We start from the raw sequence: 20,300 nt of genomic DNA, 5'->3' as shown, positions 1-20,300 counted from the left end.
GAATCAATTATAGAGTAAGCTGGATACATCTACAAGACTGGTGAAGAACCACAATGTGATAAAAAAATTTATAGGTTTTGACATATTATTAAAATGGGACTTTTAACTTTGCTGGTTTAAAAAAATATTTCCCAATAGTTCTTACTAGGTTAATTATGTCCCCGAGTTCTAACATATTAGTAAAGTCCTTATAAATCAATTTTATTTTTGATTTTTAAAGAAATGCTTAAATACTGGTCTTTATTAGAGGATCCAAATAGATCAAAATTTTCTACTTGCTTTCTGCATTTTGTGAGAATCTCCATTTTTTGAGATTTGAACATAAAACAAAAAAGCTGTTTTACAGCATGATGAAATAAAGTCTGACGTCAGGAATGTATCACCAAAACACAGAGATGACTAAAAGAAAGGCTAGAAAAGCAAGGCTGGGCTAGGAGCAAAAAATAATAAGAAGACTAGCAGACGATCTATAGGTGAAAAAGAAAGAAAACCATTGGACTGTATCTAACAAAATGATGAACTCTGGGGAAGAGTGAACCTGCAAATCCCTGGCAAAAGGATTCCCTTTTATGGCTTCTTTAGACTCAAAGACATACATACAAACCACAAGAAGCACAAATATGGGAAGTCATACCTTTCAGGCCTAAAGTCTGCAACTGAAACAGTTTTCCCAGCTCAAAAGGTAGAACTCGTAACAGGTTGTTATTTAAATGGAGTTCCCTGTTGATGTAAAAATTCCAGGAAGTCAGAAGATATATTAACCTTTAACTAACAGCTAAAATCAACAATATAATTTCTAGGAATATAAGATATAAGTTCCTAAGAATACAAAATTTAGTATTATATGCCAATGTCTAGTATAGTGCTTCTTAAATCATATGTGGTTAAAAAAACAAACAAAAAAAAAAGACACAACAAAAAACCCCAAACTGCCACAGACCAATACATTTGTAAAACACAGGAAAAAAATCAATTACTATAAAAATGTGATGAGAAAAAAAAAAGACCAACAAAATATAAGCCTCAATGTTTTTAAGGGTATTGGATTCAAAAGACACTTGCTGTGTATCTCACTGCAGGCTGGTGACACAGTTTGAAAACGGCACAGTCCAGATACCACCCTGAGAGCAGAACTGGTCTAGCATACATGGAGGTCTACTACACATGTTTAAGAAAGTGGAAATGATAAAACAGCCTAACATGTGAACTGTTAAAAGAAAATTTAAATGATCATACAGTACCAAATCAAAATAGTTTATGGCAGTTGCACAATACGTTTATGATTAATAATACTAAAGTTTCACTTTAGAAATAATGGCAGCTATATTAATAACTACTGATTATTTTAATGATTTGTTTTGTATAGAAAATATAACTATGAAAGGTATCTTCAGTAGGAAAAAAAGAAAGACCCAATATTAAGATACTGGCAATGTCCTATGATAAGTTTTATTTGTCAATTTTTACATGTGAATGAGAACTACTGATACTTCTATAGCCCTTGGTTCTTGGAATTTAAATGAAGCTTGGTTACCACTGAGTAAACCAGAGGTTGGTGAGGCCATAAACTGAGTAAGAAAAACTCACTCTGAATACTTGGTTCCTGTTTATTTCCAAATATATCACACAGGAGAGGAGGTCCTTTAAGTAAATTTGGTTCAGGGGATTAAAAATAGTCATGGTATATACTCAATAATTAAGCCTAAAAAATGTCAAAGGGCTGGAATGGAAGCAATAGAGGTAAAGAAACTCTCACAAGGTCCTTATTCCTTTTTATTATGCAGCAAATGATAGAAGGCAGCAGAAAAGCCAGTGGAATTAAAAAAAAAAAAGGGGGGGGTAATATGAAATGGGGCAAGATTTTCTATTGGGATTAACATAATAGCTGGAAATTGGCTTTATATTCAACCTGGGTAGATCTCATCTATCTTACAAAACAGAGGTTACAGCAATTACCATTTACTAACACAATATGTACCAAGCAGTGTTGCTAGTAGTTTCTTAGCCATTATCTCAAATATCTCTAATCTCAGCCTTAGTTGGGTCATTATCATAGCAACTTCACGGATGAAGAAACACTCCACAAGGTTGGAAGGCTTGCCCAAAATCACACAACTTGTAAATGACTGAGTCAGGTTTCTAACCTGAACTCTGTGTGACTCCACATCCTATCCACCTCCTATAGTCCACACTATAGGCCCCCATATTCAATCACTGATTCTAGCTTCTTTCAAGTCCTGGCTTTGTTACTATCATGCATACAAGCCCTGGGATGGCCAAAATGGGATCATTAATTGGCAATGGCTTCCTGGATCCCATATTAAGGATGGTATAGGGCCCCAGAATTTAGTGGGGGAAAAGCATCTGAACTGTCTGTCACAGGTGAGTGCATAAATGGGATAACACAAGTGCCTTCTATTTGTTTGCCCCGCTTTGTCCAAAATATTTGTTTCAAAAATAAAGTATATTACACAAAACAGCAATAAAATAAATTTTAGGCAATGGATCTATTAGCTGACATTCAATTTTCCCAGAAAACTTTACCTGAAGAACATAGTCATGTTTAACTGTGTTCAAATATCATTAAATTGACAATGTCATTTCCCAACAAAGTGGTGTTTCCTAACAATATAATAATATATTCTTTTAGGGGGTATATAGCTATGTACTAAGTTGAATCTGTATACCTGAGTGATACCATGTTTCCGAGTTCTGCCGGTAAACTCCGGATTTTATTAGAGGACAGGTCCAGATACACCAGATTGTGAAGCTTGGCAATGTCTGAAGGAATGCGGGACAGGGAATTGTCACTTAGATACAAAGCTGTCAAGTGAGTTAGTGACCACAAAGATGAGCTTAAGCTTCTTACTTTTCCTGTAAAAGAAGAAAAATATGGGGTAAGAATTATATAGTGTTCTATACCAAACGTAAAATAGATAGCTAGTGGGAAGAAGCTGCATAGCACAGGGAGATCAGCTTGGTGCTTTGCATCCACCTAGAGGGGTGGGATAGGGAAGATGGGAGGGAGACGCAAGAGGGAGGAGATATGGGGATATATGTATATGTATAGCTGATTCACTTTGTTATACAGCAGAAACTAACACACCATTGTAAAGCAATTATACTCCAATAAAGATGTTTAAAAAAAAAAGAATTATATAGTGTTCTCTACAATTTGGTCCCTGGATTAAGTAACATTTTAAATATTTTATTGAGTAATAATTTTTTTTTAATAAATTTATTTATTTTTGGCTGTGTTGGGTCTTCGTTGCTGCACACGGGCTCTCTCTAGTTGTGGCGAGTCGGGGCTACTCTTCATTGTGCTGTGCGGGCTTCTCATTGTGGTGGCCTCTCTTTGTTGCGGAGCACGGGCTCTAGGCGCGCAGGCTTCAGTAGTGGAGAGGGGGCTTCAGTAGTTGCGGCTTGCGGGCTCTAGAGCGCAGGCTCAGTAGTTGTGGCGCACAGACTTAGCTGCTCCGCAGCATGTGGGATCTTCCTGGACCAGGGCTCAACCCGTATCCCCTGCATTTGCAGGTGGATTCTTAACCACTGCCGCCACCAGGGAAGTCCCATATTGAGTAATAATTTATCACACAAAAAATTGTGAGAAAGGGGTCAATAGTAGAAACCTTACCGATTCTAGAACAATTCACTGCTATGATTAAGTTATAAACTCTCCACTTGGCAGACTAAAAAAAAAAAAAACCCATTTAAGGCAATATATCAATATTTAGATTCCATTGTTATTTTTAAGAATACAATAGTTAAGACTTTACCCTTTAAATTAGCCTCAGCTATGACAAGAAAAAGCATGAATAATTTATAGTAATGATAAGTCCAATATTTCAACATGATTTGGACTTATACAAAAAAAAAAAATCAAATCTAGTATCTCAGAGGCTATTCATATCTATACTCCAGAAAACAAGAATTTTGCCTAAAAACAGAAGGTACATGAGATATTCTCAGCTTAGCAAACTTTTAAAACCAAGAGTACCAAAGTAATAATTTCATCAATAATCATGTAATTAGACAAATCTGTACTGTATAATTAAAAGGAAAAATACCTGCACAGAAGTATTTCAGATATTAAGTCATAACCATACATAATCAAACAGTAACAGACACAGGATTCAAGAGTCAAAAGTAGTGACTAGAAACAGAATAATTTCTTTCAATGCAATATTAAATCTGTACTTTGGCAGTTCTTGATAAGATGACAATTGTTTCTAAATTCACCTAAGAATTTTCCCCATAATACCTTTAATAGTGCAGGTTATAGTCTGAGAGAGAATGAAACAAATGGATGTAATGAAAATTTAAGTCTTTGAAAACTGATTTTCTATTGGCTGAAAAAGCAGTCTAGAGACTTCTAATCAAAATGGAATACCAGGGACCAAATTTACTATCCCACCTGAACAATTATAAAACCAGACAATATACATGAATCAACAAATATCAGAGATCAGACACCAATCAGCACAGGAGAGTGATCCCTGAAGGATGGAAAACAAACAAGACAGGCCAACAGCAGCACAGGGAGGGGATTCCAGGGAAAGAACACTGATCTCCCACAAGTTCAGGACACAGAGCAAATGTCCAGGGAAGCCAGGATGACTAGAATTTACAAAGGCAGAGTACGAGAGAGGAGAGAGATGAACAGAAAGGTCTGGAGATTTGAGGTTCCCCTCAAGCTGTCAACTGAGTACTGATCACCATATGCATGTGAGAAATTGCCTGACCCAAAGGGAAAAAACACCCAAAAGGAGTAAAGGTAACAACCCCTAGGTTCACACATCACCCAGGTTCACACATCACTCAATAAAGTAAAATTCACAATATCTGGCACCCAATTAAAAATTACTAGGTATGTAAAGCAACAGGAAAATATCCATAATGAAAAGTCAGTCAATTAAGACCAGTCCAGAAAAGATAATGATGATAAAATTAGTAGACAGACATTAAAAGTTACTTTAATTATATTCTATATGGTCAGAAGCTAGAAGGCTAAACATAGTAACTAGTGATACAAGATAGCACGCTCAAATTGAACTTCTAAAGTTGAATACCATGGTTAAGAGGAAATGGGGAATGACTGCTAATGTGTTGAGGGTTGCTTTTGAGGACAGTGAAAATGTTCTCAAATTGACTATGGTAATGGGTGCACAACTCTGTAAATATATAAAAACTACTGAATTTGCACCTTAAGTGGGTGAATTGTGTGAATTATACTGTTACCAAAAGAGAGGCAGACAGACACACACACACAGAGGTAGAAAAATTTCCACATTAATGCACTGAAGGAAAAAAGTCCTATCGACCTAGCAACCCAGAAAAAAACTTTCAAGAGTGATGGCAAATTGCAAGATGAAAAGAGCTATGGAGATGGATGGTAGTGATGGATGCACAACATTATGAATGTATCTGATAAAAAAACCTTCCCACAAAGAATATTCTAGAACCAGAAGAGTTCATTGGCAAATACTACCAAACATTTAAGGAAGAATTAATGTCAATTCTACACAAATTCATCCAGAAAACTGAAGAGGACACTCTCCAACTCATTCTATAAGGTCATCATCATCCTGACACCAAAACCAGACAAAACTAGTACAAGAAAACTACAAAATGACATCCTCATGAACATAAATGTAATCTGACAAAACAGATCCAACAATATATTAAAAGGATAATGACCAAGTAAGATTTGTGCCAGAAAAATGCTAGGTTTGTTGAACATTCGAAAAATATAATTTAAAAAATGTTTTCTCAGAAAAGAAAATCATCTAAATAAATGCAGGAAGAGCGTTTGACAAAATCAGCATCCATTCCTGATTTTTAAAAATCTCTCATACCAGCTGATTTTTCAGCAGAAACTCTACAGGCCAGAGGGAAGTGGCACAATATATTTAAAGTAATGAAAGAGAAAAACCTGCAACCAAGAATATTCTATCCAGCAAGGCTCTCATTCAAATTTGGAGAAATCAAAAGCTTTACAGACAAGCAAAAGCTAAGCTTTACAACAAACCAGCTTTACAACAAATGTTAAGGGAGCTTCTCTAGGTGAAAAATAAAAGACCACAACTAGAAAGAAAGTTATGAAAATGAAAAAGCTCACCAGTAAAGGCAAGCATACAGTAAAAGTAGGAAATCACACACACACACAATCCTAGTAGGGAGGCTAAAAAACAAAAAGTAGTAAAATCACTATGTCCACAATAAGCAGTTAACAGATATGCAAAAAACTAAGATGTAAAATGTGATATCAAAAACAGTAATTGTAAGGGGAGGAGAGTGAAAATGCAGGGTTTTTAGAATGCATATACACTGCTATACAAACCTCATGGTAACCACAAACCAAGTATCTATAATAGATATACACACAAAAAAGAAAAAGGAATCCAAACATAACACTAAAGACAGTCATCAAATCACAAGAGAACAAAAGAAGAAAAGGGAAAAAAGACCTAAAAATCCAAATCTAAAACAATTAACAAAATGTCAAAAAGAATATACATATCAATAATTACCTTAAACGTAAATAGACTAAATGCTCCAACCAAAAGACACAGAGTAGCTGAATGGATGCAAAAACAATACCCTATATATGCTACCTACAAAACACTCACTTCAGAACTAAAGACACACACAAAGTGAGTGAATGGAAAAAAGGAATTCTACCCAAATGGAAACCACAAGAAAGCCAGAGTAGCAATACTTATATCAGACAAAACAGACTTTAAAATAAACATTGTTACAAAAGACCAAGAAGGACACTACATAAGGACCAAAGGATCAATCCAGGAAGAAGATATAACAACTGTAAATATATACGCACCCAACATAGAAGCACCTAAATATATAAGGCAAATATTAACATACATAAAAGGAGAAATCAACAATAACACAATAATAGTAGGGGACTTAACACCCCACTTACATCAATGGACAAGTCATCAGAGAGAAAATCAATAAGGAAACAGAGACCTTAAATGACACATTAGACAAAATAGACGTAATTGATAAATATATAGAGAATTCCATCCAAAAGCAGCAGAATAAACATTCTTTTCAAGTACACATGGAACATTCTCCAGGACAGATCACAGGCTAGGCCACAAAACAAGCCTCGGTAAATTTAAGAAAATTGAAATCATATCAAGCATCTTTTCTGACCACAATGCTACGAGACCAGAAATCAACTACAAGGAAAAAAAATGCAAAAAACACAAACAATATGCTATTAAACAGTCAATGCACCACTGAAGAAATCAAAGAGGAAATCAAAAAAACCTAGAGACAAGTGAAAATGAAAATGAAACTGAAAACACAATGATCCAAAACCTATGGGACACAGCAAAAGCAGTTCTAAGAGGGAAATTTATAGTGATACAAGCTAACCTCAGGAAACAAAAATCTCAAATAAACAACCTAACCTTACACCTAAAGCAACTAGAGAAAGAACAAACAAAACCCAAAGTTAGTAGAAGGAAAGAAATCATGAAGATCAGAGCAGAAATAAATGAAATGGAGACTAAAAAAATAATAAAGATCAATAAAACTAAAAGTTGGTTCTTTGAAAAGATAAACAAAATTGATAAACCTTTAGCCAGACTCATCAAGAAAAAAGGGGAGAAGGCCCAAATCAATAAAATCAGAAATGAAAAAAGGAGAAGTTACAACCGATACCACAGTACCACAGAAATACAATGGATCATAAGAGACTACTATGAACAACTATATACCAATAAAATGGACAATCTATAAGAAATGGACAAATTCTTAGAAAGGTATAATCTCCCAAGAATGAACCAGGAAGAAATAGAAAACATGAACAGACCAATTACCAGTATTGATTTTGAATCAATAATTTTAAAACTCCCAACAAACAAAGTCCAGGACCAGATGGCTTCACTGGTGAATTCTACTAAAATTTTAGAGAAGAGTTAACATCTAACCTTCTAAAACTATTCCAAAAAATTATAGAGGAAGGAACATTTTTAATCTCATTCTATGAGGCCAGCATCACCCTGATACCAAAATCAGACAAAGATATAACAAAAAAAAGAAAATTACAGGCCAATATCACTGATGAACACAGATGCAAAAATCCTCAACAGAATAATAGCAAATTGAATCCAACAACACATTAAAAGGATCATACACCATGATCAAGTGGGATTTATCCCAGGGATGCAAGGATTTTTCAGTATCCACAAACCCATCAATGGGATACACCACATTAACAAATTGAAGAATAAAAACCATAAGATCATCTCAATAGATACAGAAAACACTTCTGAAAAAAACCAACATACATTTATGATAAAAAAACTCTCCAGAGATTGTGGATATAGAGGGAACTTACCTCAACACAATAAAGGTCATATATGACAAACCCACAGCTAGCATCATACTCAATGGTGAAAAGCTGAAAGCATTCCCTCTAAGATCAGGAACAAGACAAGGATGCCCACTCTTGCCACTTTTATTCAACATAGTTTGGAAGTCTTAGCCACAGCAATCAGACAAGAAATAAAAGGAACCAAATTAGAAAGGAAGAAGTAAAACTGTCACTGCTTGCAGATGATATGATACTATACATAGAAAATCCTAAGGATGCCACCAGAAAACTACTAGAGCTCATCAATGAATTCGGTAAAGTTGCAGGATACAAAATTAATATACAGAAATCGGTTGCATTTCTATACACTAACAACAAACTACCAGAAAGAAATGAAAGAAACAAAGTCATTTTGCATCACATCAAAAAGAATAAAATACCTAGGAATAAACCTACCTAAAGAGGCAAAGGACCTGTACTCCAAACAACTATTAGACCCTGATGAAAGAAAATGAAGACGACAAAAACAGATGGAAAGATATATCATGTTCTTGAATTGGAAGAATCAATAATGTTAAAATGACCATACTATCCAAGGCAATCTACAGATTCAATGCAATCCCTATCAAATTACCAATGGCATTTTTCACAGAACTAGAACAACAAATTTTAAATTTGTATCAAAACAGAAAAGACCCCGAACAGCCAAAACAATCTTGAGAAAGAAAAACAGAGTGGGAGGAATTATACCCCCTGACTTCAGACTATACTACAAGCTACAGTACTCAAAACAGTATGGTACTGGCACAAAAACAGACACATAGATCAGTGGAACAGGACAGAAAGCCCAGAAATAAACCTACACACTTATGGTCAATTAATCTATGACAAAGGAGGTAAGACTATACAACAGAGAAAAGATGATCTCTTCAAAAAGTGGGGTTGGGAAAACTGGACAGCTATATGTAAATGAGTGAAATTAGAACGTTCTCTAACACCATGTACAAAAATAAACTCAAAATGGATTTAAGACCTAAATGTAAGACCAGACACTAAAAAACTCCTAGAGGAAAACATAGGCAGAACAATCTTTGACATAAATCGCAGCAATATTTTTTTGGGATCTGTCTCCTAAAGTAAAGGAAATAAAAGCAAAAATAAACAAATGCAACCTAATTAAACTTAAAAGCTTTTGCACTGGGCTTCCCTGGTGGCGCAGTTGTTAAGAATCTGCCTGCCAATGCAGAGGACACGGGTTCGAGCCCTGGTCTGGGAAGATCCCAAATGCCGCGGAGCAACTAAGCCCGTCAGCCACAACTACTGACCTTGCGCGTCTGGAGCTTGTGCTCCGCAACGGGAGAGGCCACGACAGTGAGAGGCCCGCGCACCGCGATGAAGAGAGGCCCCCGCTCGCCGCAACTGGAGAAAGCCCTCGCACAGAAACGAAGACCCAACACAGCCAAAAATAAATAAATAAATAAATTTATAAAAAACAAAAAACAAACAAAAAAAAAGCTTTTGCACTGCAAAGGAAACCATCAACAAAACAAAAAGACAACCTACTCAATGGGAGTAAATATTTGCAAATGATATGACCTATAAGGGATTAATATCCAACATATATAAAAAGCTCATACAACTCAATATCAAAAACAACCAACCCGATTAAAAAATGGGCAGAACTGATTAATTTTCCAAAGAGGAAATGCAGATGGCCAACAGGCACAGGAAAAGATGCTCAACATCTCTTATCATTGGGAAATGCAAATCAAAACCACAATGAGATACCCCTCACACCTGTCAGAATGGCTATCACCAAAAAGAACACTAATAACAAATGTTGGTGAGGATGTAGAGGAAAGGGAATCCTCCTACACTGTTGGTGGGAATGTAAACTGGTGCAGCCACTGTGGAAAATAGTATGAGGTTTCTCAAAAAACTAAAAATAGAATTACCATATGACGCAGCAATTCCACTCTTTAAACACTAATTCCAAAAGATACATGCGTCTCAATGTTTATAGCAGCATTGTTTGCAATTGCTAAGACATGGAAGCAACCTAAGTGTCCATCAACAGATGAATGGATAAAGATGTGGTATATAGATACAATGAAATACTACTCGGCCATAAAAAGGAATGAAATTTTGCCATTTGCAGCAACATGGATGGACTTGGAAGGCATTATGCTAAGTGAATAAGTCAGACAGAGAAAGACAAATGTTGTATGATATCATTTATATGTGGAATCTAAAAAATATAACTAGTGAATATAACAAAAAGGAGGTACACACTCATAGATATAGAGAACAGCCTAGTAGTTACCAGTGGTGGGAGCGCGGGGGCGATATATGGGTGGGAGGTACAAACTACTGGGTGAAAGACAGGCCACAAGGATGTATTGTACAACACGGAGAATATAGCAAATATTCTATAATAACTGTAAATGGAGTGTAACCTCTAAAGATTGTATAAGAAATTTGAAAAATTTTTTTAATAAAATGAAACTTCTTGTACACTAAAAAAAAAAATTTTTAACTCTCAGTAAGCTAAGAACAGAGAGCTTCCTCAATCTTGATAAAGGGCATCTACAAAAAGCTTAGTGGTTAAGGGATAAATCCTTTCCCTAAGGTCAGAAACAAAGCAAGAATATCTACTCTCACCACTACCGTTCAACATTATACCAGAGGTCCTAGCCATTCCAAGAAGACAAGAAAAATTAACAACTCAAAAGGGAGAAGCAAAGCTCTTTATTTGCAAATACCAAATAATCTATTTAAAAATCCTATGGAATCTATAAAAATGCTACCAACATGTGAGTTTAGCAAAGCCGAAGAACGAAAGATTGATATACAAAAATACCGTATTTCTGTATGCTAGCAATGAACAATCAGAAATTGAAATTTAAAAATCACAACATTTACAATTATTTACTGAATATCAAAATTATGAAACATTTAGGGGTAAATTTGACCAAAAAATGTGCAGAACCCGTGTGTACTAAGAACTACAAAACAATGCTGAGAGAAATGAAAGAAGTCCTAAGTAAGTGAAGAGAGATACAGTGTTCACAGATCAGAAGATTCAATATTGTTAAGACGTTAGATGTCCCCAAAGTGGTTTACAGAGTCAACACAATCCCAATGAAAATATCAACAAGTTTGAAACTGGCATGCTGATTTTAAAATTCATATGAAAATTCAAAGGACTTAGAAAAGCCAAAGCAACTCTGAAAAAGAGCAAAGCTAAAAGACCAACACTACCTGATTTCAGGACTAATTATATAAAGAACTCTCAAAACTCAATAAAAAGAAAACAAACTAAAACAGGTAAATGATGTGAACAGACACTTCACCAAAGATGACATAGAGATGGCAAATAATCACATGAAAAGATGCTCAACATGAGTAGTCATTCGGGAAATGCAAATTAAAACCACAATGAGATACCACTGCACACCCAGAAGAATGGCTGAAATTAAAAAGACTTGCCTTGCCAAGTGTTGGTGAGGGTATGGATCAAAGACATGTAACAGGAATGTAAAATGAGACAACCTCTTTGCAAAACAGTCTGTCAGTATTTTTAAAAGTTAGACATACACCTATCATATGACCAGTTCCATTCTTAAGTATTTGCCCAAGAGAAACAAAGCTATGCCCACACAAAGACTCACACATAAAATGTTCACAGTAGCTTAATTTGTAATAGCCAAATACTAGAAATCATCCAAATATGTTCATCAACAAGTGAATGATAAACAAATGTTGGCATATCCAAATAATGGAATAATACTCGATAATAAAAAGAATGAACTACTGACCAACAAAAATGGATAAATCTCAAATTAAGTAGATAAAAATAAAAGAGTACATACCTTATGACTTCACTTACATAAAAATTCTACAAAATGTAAAGTAATCTATGGTTATAGAAATCAGAACAGGGTTGCCTGCATATGGGAGAGGGGATGAAGAAATGAGGGTGGCAGGGAAGGATGGATTACAAATTTAGGGGAATGATGGGTATGTTCATTCTTGAATGTGGCGATGGCTTCAAAGATGTACACGCAGATCAAAATACATCACATTACTCAATTATTACATGTCAACTATACCTCAATAAAGTTGTGTAATAAAATCTATCGTGATCTAAGAAGGTGTTTTTCCTTACTGTATAATAATTAAGAGTAGAATATGTGACACAGACTATTTGTAAACTCAAATTGATTTACTTAATTTTCAGGTCATAAAACTGAAACACACAGCTAATATTCAATATGAATAAAGCACTTAAAATATAATAAACTATTTACTGAGAGCCTACCACGTGTTTCAGCCTCCTACACTCAAGGTACTACTTAAGAAGAAAAGGTAAAAGGACTTGAGAAATGTATTTTTATACTTCAACTTAATTGGAAGGATATAAAATTCTCAAACAATAAGGTAGACAAAAAGAAAACCAGAAAGTCTGTGAAGAAGGGAAGGGGAAAAAAAAGTCAAGTATAAGGAATCATGTATAAATACATCAATCATACAGGGGTTGGAGAGAGAAGGGAAGGGAAGACTCAGATCTCTACCATACGCCAAAAAGAAAAATTCAGGAATAAATTTATAAACACCAAAACCCAGAAAAGAAATGGAAGAGAATATATCTAAGTATAACTCATATCCTAGAATCCAACAATGAAAGCACTGTCAGGTTTGAATTCATTAAAATTTAAAACCTCTACAGTTGACCTTTGAACAATGTCGAGGCTCCACACATAACCTGCAGTAAGTCCTCCGTATCTGCAGTTCTGCATCCTCGGATTCAACCAACCTTGGATCGTGTAGTACTACAGTGTGCATTTACTGAAAAAAACCTGCATATAAGAGAGCCTATGCAGTTCAAACCGGTAATTTCAAGGGTCAGCTGTATATGGTGGAGATGCCAACATGTTTGGCAGCCAAAGAGATAACATATCCATTAACTCAGCCAACTTTCAGTGACTAGTATACTGGTGTGGGGACAGAATGGTAAATAAGACAAAGTTCCTACCCTCAGGATTTTTTATGTGAGCTCCATAATAAAAAATAAAACAAAAAGTATGGGCTTCCCTGGTGGCACAGTGGTTAAGAATCCACCTGCCAATGCAGGGGACATAGGTTTGACCCCTGGTCTGGGAAGATCCCACATGCCGTGGAGCAACTAAGCCTGTGCGCCACAACTACTGAGCTTGTGCTCTAGAGCCTGAGAGCCACAACTACTGAGCCTACGCGCCTAGAGCCCGTGCTCTGCAACAAGAGAAGCCACCGCAAATGAGAAACCTGCGCACCGCAACGAAGAGTAGCCCCTGCTCGCCACAGCTAGAGAAAGCCGCGCGAAGCAACAGAGACCCAAGGCAGCCAAAAATAAATAAATGAAAGAAATTTTTAAACAATAAAAAATAAAACAAAAAATAAAGCAATCAGCAATAGGAAAATGAACAACAGATAAGAACAAGTAAATCAATCAATAAAAAACAAAGGATCAGTAATTTTAAAAAGTTCATTTCAGTAATGAAAGAGATGCAAATTTAAATAAAACACTTCTACCTATGCACGTAGCAAAATAAGAGGATTAATACCCAGTAATGACAAGGCTAAGGGGGAAACAGATGCACTCATGCATTATGGGAAAAATACAACCATATTTTAATCCTGTAGTAATAGCTACTAAAATTTTAAATCTGAATATTCTTTGCCCCACCACAATTCCACAATTAGAGGTTTACCTTACGAAAATGCTATTCAAGTATCCCAAGATATATACTGTTAGTAGTAGGGAAAAATTTGGAATAACATAAATGATCATTAATAGGGCATACTTAAATTTTGGATCACATATACAATGCAATTCTGCAGCCATTAAAGAGGATGCAGTAGAGCTATATACATTGATACGGAAAGATGTTTTTTTAAAAAAAAGAAAGTAGGAAAAAAGCAAATTTCAAAGCATTATATTATAGTACTCCATTTTTGAAAAAATTTTGGTTTAAAAGATCAAAGGTTATAGAAGCAAAAGAATGTAACATACTGTAGAGAAAGATAAATCTCTACTGGTAGAACTAGGTAATCCAAGAAATTAAGGTTCCTAATTTTCTGGTAGAGGTCAATGAACAAGGAAGACAACTTTTGAGGTTCTGATGACATCTATTTACTTCTCCATAAACTGAACATATTCCTGAGCACTCAAAAATTTGCATTCAATTTTAAGCAGTTTAGTGACTTGAGAAAAGCTGGGATTATCCTGGTCTAGGTTAAGAGCCCTGTTTTGGTAAGTAATTTCATTCTAAAGTGCCCAGAATCCTTTATTGCTAAATATCAGGAGACAGAAAGAATCTAATTAGTGCTCCCTGAAATGAGAGGGGTGATTAGCAAACACTAAAGAGATTAGGTGTAATCAGGGTTACCTACAGAGAGATCACTACCTCCACATTTGCAGATACAAAAAAACCCCGAAATCTTGACTAAATCTCTAAAACTCTGACATTGTAGAAGAAATAAGAATTACAGCTGATCTTCATTACTCCTGGATTCTGTATTTGCAATTTGCCCACTCCCTCAAATTTATATGTAATTCCCAAATCAATTCTTACAACGATTTCACAGTCATTCACAAATATGCGCAGAGCAGTAAAAATTGGAGTTGCTCAAGTTTCCAACTGAGGTCCAACAAGGCAACACTCCTTCTTCTTGTTGCAGCTCTCACAATGTAAACAAGTATCTTTTTCACTATTTAGTGCCACAGTTTTTGCATTTTTGTGCTTTCTGAGTGATTCTGATGAATAAAATGGCCCTCAAGTGTAGTGCTGAATGCAAGGCTGTGTGATGTGCCTTTAGATAAAGCTTCCTTCAGGCACAAGTTACACGGCTGCTGGCCATGAGTTTAATTTTAATGAGTGACAATATACATTAAACAAGGTGTCTTTAAATAGAAACACACAAAACAGCTTAAGTACTGATCAGCTGACAAAAATGTTACCACCAGAGGTTCATAGGAACCTAACTCTTTATTTCCTCTGGGAGTAATGGTTCAGTATTTGCTAACTCAGGTAGTTATACAGAACATAACTACAGCGAATAATGAGAATCAACTATAATTGGAAAAGGTGGTAATTTGAATTTTTCTGCAGTCACAACTCCTGATGAAGTTCAAGACTAGGATTTCAGGCTCCTAGCAAGGGAAACTGCAACCTCACAAAAGAAAGACTCTGTTGTAAGATTTGGAAAGAAACTAGATTAAATTACACAAAGGGTGCTAAGGAAAACATTTGGCAGATTAAATACAGCAATAATGCTTAGTTTAAAAATAGCAGCGTTGACAAGGGAGGAAATGAACTTAATGCACCAAGTGTTAAGTTCGTATGAGCTAACAAATGGAAGTTTCGATCCATAAAGGAAAACACAATTGCAAAGGTACATACACATCGTTGAACTGTGGTGGGAAGGAATTCATGTCCTCATAGCAACAGAGAGATGCAGCTTGTACAAATTAAACAGATCTAATTTAAGTAAAAGATTATACCTGAAGGTAGTAAGCCTAGAACCTGAGAATGGAAAGACTAAGGCCAAATATTTAGGAAGAAGACAAAAAGTGAGAGAAAGGGGAGAATGTTAGTTCAAAATAAAATGACCACCACAGTGTGATGTAGAAAAGAATGATGCATTCAAAGTCAGGGGACTTACATTTTACAGTTCTGTGCTCTACCACTAAGTAGCTCTACCACTTAACAACTGCCCTTAAGAAAAGAAGATGTTTTTTGCAAAGCTGAGTCACTAACATCTAAACTAGTTAATCTCCTTACACTTTTCTTAAAAACATAACATTTTTTAGATGAACATGCTTATTAAATAATACAGCACCATTAAAAAACAAAATTCTATCACCCAGCATAACTACCATTATATCACATTCATATTGTTAATATAAAAAATAAATAGGAATCAAAATGGACTGAACTATACATGCTTCTTCAATTTGATTTAATAAAAGAAAAAATGAAAAACTAATGGAACTATAGACCTTCAAACTTTTTTTTCTTTTTCTTTTGCTACAAAAGATTTTCTAAAATCCCTCTAAGGTTAAGAGAAGTTCTAAAAAACATTAAAGGTTAGAGTCTTTATAGTTTTAACTGCATGTTCCACTTTTAAACTTGACTCCCTATAATAAAACAGAAAGAGATCATCGCTTTACATTTCTTCCCACCGAGTCATTACATTACTTCTGTCAAAATTACAAATGCATATACCATTTGATCTACAAATATATCAGCAGAAATACAAAATAACCTACAAGGTTATTCACTACAACACTGTTCGTCAGACTGACCATCAGTACTGTATCACTGAAATAAATTACAGTACACATGTGATAGAATATTATGGAGCTTAAAACATACAGGAAAGCTATCTATATACTTATTTAGAAATCACTCCAAAACATGTTACATTAAAAAAAAGAGCACAGTGCAGAAATATGTATATAATATACTACCTTTTGAATTAAAAATAAGGTATGGAATAAGAATCTATTTTGTGTATGCACAGAAGGACTCCAAAGGGATGCAAAAGAAATTAATAAAGCTGTATGTGAATGGCCACATGCCTGTGCATGCTAGGAGGTATAAGACGGGGATGAGAGACTTCCACTGTATACTTTTTTATATTCTCACATGTCCCTTCTTCCTGAGATGTGGTTAACTCTGCTTTCCCCTGACTAATATCATTAACTCAGGAGTCAGTTATTCTAAGGATGCTTTCCATGATTCCCCCTGGTTCAGACAATCTTAAAGATGATAAATGGTTCAAGCTTTCTCCCCTGTATTTATCATGGTTTGATAATTACCTTATTGTGGGAATTTCCTCCTATAGCCTGCTGGATTCGTGAAATCTTATGTCCCATCAGAAGTTTCAGAATAAATGAATGAATGAGTGACATGTAAGTGACTCCAATGAGTTCATGATGGCCTCAGAGCCACCATTCAGTACCTGTTGCCTCTACTTGGGTTTCCCTCCTCCCCTGTTTACCCACCCCCACTATGAACTTCCATATAGCAGACACCAGGGTTGTCCAGGGGGTGAGCAGATGCACAAGCTGATAACTTAATGAAAGCTACCTGACTCTGGAGCTACACTTCTCACATTACCAAGACAGAGCCAAATATAATATTTAAATTTCTTTTAAAATCAGAAGTATTTGATCCAGAATTTGAGAGACATGGTCTATCACTCTCCAATGGAAAAACAGTAAGTGTGAATACAGGTTACTTTCATGATAAACTCAAGCTTTCAAAATGTTGGAAAATGTCACAAAGTAGAAAAGACTAATATGCAGCCTACAGCCAGGGCACCTGATTCAAAGATCATTTAATGACTACCAAGGAGTCCAGACCCAAGTCCCTATTTCCTGGAAGGTTCCTGGATGTGGCTCTGGTTAGTACATTCTCCTTGCCCTACACTGCTACTTCAAGAGGCTGGAACACGTAGTTGTTCTGGGATACAGATGTATGTCAAAAATAGGGAACCAGTGTTGCCCCCACACAATGAAAAAACAATAAGACCACCACCAAATGAGGAACCTGAGAGTTGTTTGGTATCTGCAGATTCTTTAAGCAGAATTTTCAAATCTGTGCACACCTAGATTTCAGTTTCCTATAACAAGAGAGTAATTTGTTGTTGACCAATCATCCCACTGGGGGGAAAGAAAAACTAGGTAAAAATAGAGGAAAACCCCCCCAAAAATGAGCTCAAAAGCAATGGAGGACTACAGAGGCAGCAAAGACATGAGAGACAAAGAACCTGGAGGAAAGGGAAGCAAATAGAAGTAATGAGCGAGACACATCCCATCACATTACTTCTGGAAGAATATGTTAAATCACAAGCAGTAACGAGCGAGACACATCCCACCACGTTACTTCCGGAAGAATATGTTGAATCACAAGCAGCAGAAGCAAGTAGATGAGGTGAAAGCTGGGGCTGAAAGGCTGAGGTGTTGAGCACAACTTCAAGTCCTCTTACACATCTGGGAAGACAAAATGGGAACTGAAGAACCACCAAAGAATTAGACTCTGTTAACCATCAAGATTCCAGTTGGCATCTGTAAATGAAATAGGGGTGACCCTGAAGTAAGTCAACTCTTATAACCACTGAACACCAGGCTTAAATGAGATGAATGAATCCCTGATTAGATTAAGGTCACCCACCCATTCCTATCACAACTGCCTGACAAACACAGAAGCAAATTCACTCCTAAGAAAGAGAATACCATCCAGACCATCAAATTATTCTACCAATTCATATATAATTGCTAGTATTTAATAAAAATTACCAGACCAAGGGAGCGAAAAACAGAAGAAAAAGAGAAACAACAAAACAGAACCCCCAGGAGATTCAGATACTGGAGTTACCAAACACAATTTTTTAAAAAAAAAAAAATTGATAGACTTACATTTTCAGCAAGATAGAGTAATATGGACTGGATTTACCCTCCCCCCTAAAACAACGAAAAAACCGGTCAAATAAATGAAAAACTGAGTTTCGGACACTGGACACCAGGCAGCACAGGACAGTGATCGTCGATAGATGGGGAACAAACAAGGTGAGCCCTTAAGACTGTTCCAGTTTACTGCTACAGTTTCCAGAAAGTAATGCAGGTAGACAGAAACCAGGTGGAGTCTGCTGATATTATGTAAGTTGAGGAGATAAAGCTGCGAGTCCAAAGATGCCAAGGTGGCTACAGTTCACAGGGCAGAGGGCCAGAAAGGAGAGACTAAACAGACAGAAAGCTCTGGAGATCAGAAGAGAATACTCCCACCCACCCACCCACCCAGCCACATTATCACAACTGGGAGGAATTTAGTGCAATTCAGTAATGAGTGCAAAGTGTCCACAGTAAGTCTGAAAGTAGTCTGGGCCCCAGAGATTCTCCAAACTGACCAGCCAAGGCCCCACACTGGAAAAAAAAAGCTCCAAAAATGGAAATAAAATTAAATAGGACAGGTATAAAAAGAGAAGAAGGGAAAAAAAGGTCCAGATAAAAATGAGAGACGGGAACAGAACCAGAAAGTTTCAGAAAACAATTTCCCACATTGCGAACACTCTGCAAACAAACAAAACACAGAAGAGGGAGCTCGGAAGTTAGAAAAAGTATCCTGAATCACAACCAGAAGTTCAGAAAAACTAAATTTAAATAAAAATGAACAACAGAAAAGTTTTAAGGTCAAATCCCATAAAAGTAGTTACATATTTTTAAAAGATAATATAAGAAAAAAGAGTGTAAGGACTAGAGTAACTCCCTATAGACAACAAAAACATAACACAAACACACCCCAAAAACTATCACCTACAATTTCAAAATGAGCTGAAAGGTATTAAGAAATGATAAAGCAATAAAAGAACATAAATTAGATTTAGAAAAACTCAGTAAAGGAAAACTACACTACAAAGAACTTAATAATGAATAACCACACAAGAGAACACTTTTAGAAAAGAGAAAAGTTGTTTTAAATCACAAAGGAAAAAATAAGAAAGGATTAAAAAACCAATCACTTTCTTATATACCAGAGATAAACAAATGGAATTTGACATTAAAAACACAATACCATTAGCACCTCCCAAAATGAAATATTTAGTTATAAATCTAACAAAATATGCACATGCTCTGTATGAGGAAAACTGTACAACTCTGATGAAAGCTATCAAAGAACTAAATAAATGTAAAGATATTCCATGTTCCTGAATAGGAAGACTCAACTTTGTCAAAATGTCAGCTCTTCTCAACTTATCTATAGATTCAATGCCATCTCAACTAAATGCCCAGCAAGTTATTTTGTGGATACTGACAAACTAATTCTAAAGTTTATATAGAAAGGAAAAAGATACAGAATAGCCAACACAAAATTGAAGGAGAGAACAAAATTTGGATGCTATCTGACTTCAA

At 35.7% G+C, this 20,300-nt stretch overlaps 1 protein-coding gene across 5 annotated transcripts in view; it reads right to left on the bottom strand.

Annotated features, from left to right (window-relative positions):
- The window catches only part of CNOT6 (CCR4-NOT transcription complex subunit 6), a 67,158-nt gene that overhangs the window by 27,948 nt on the left and 18,910 nt on the right, over window positions 1-20,300 (bottom strand). For 3 of the 5 annotated variants that reach the window (XM_082453524.1, XM_082453526.1, XM_082453525.1), the window contains exons 3-4: window positions 2,688-2,874; window positions 635-720 (exon numbers count right to left, since the gene is read on the bottom strand). The exons of the other annotated variants lie outside the window; for them this stretch is intronic. In XM_082453524.1, coding sequence (XP_082309650.1) covers window positions 635-720; window positions 2,688-2,874 — 273 coding nt within the window. The remainder of the gene's footprint in view (window positions 1-634; window positions 721-2,687; window positions 2,875-20,300) is intronic. 5 annotated transcript variants of the gene reach the window in all.

This window comes from Balaenoptera physalus (assembly GCF_965194825.1).
Source record: "Balaenoptera physalus genome assembly, chromosome: 3".
In the NCBI taxonomy this organism is placed as follows: domain Eukaryota; kingdom Metazoa; phylum Chordata; class Mammalia; order Artiodactyla; family Balaenopteridae; genus Balaenoptera; species Balaenoptera physalus.
Note: the sequence above shows the minus strand (reverse complement) of the source record. Positions and strands in the feature narration are given on the sequence as shown.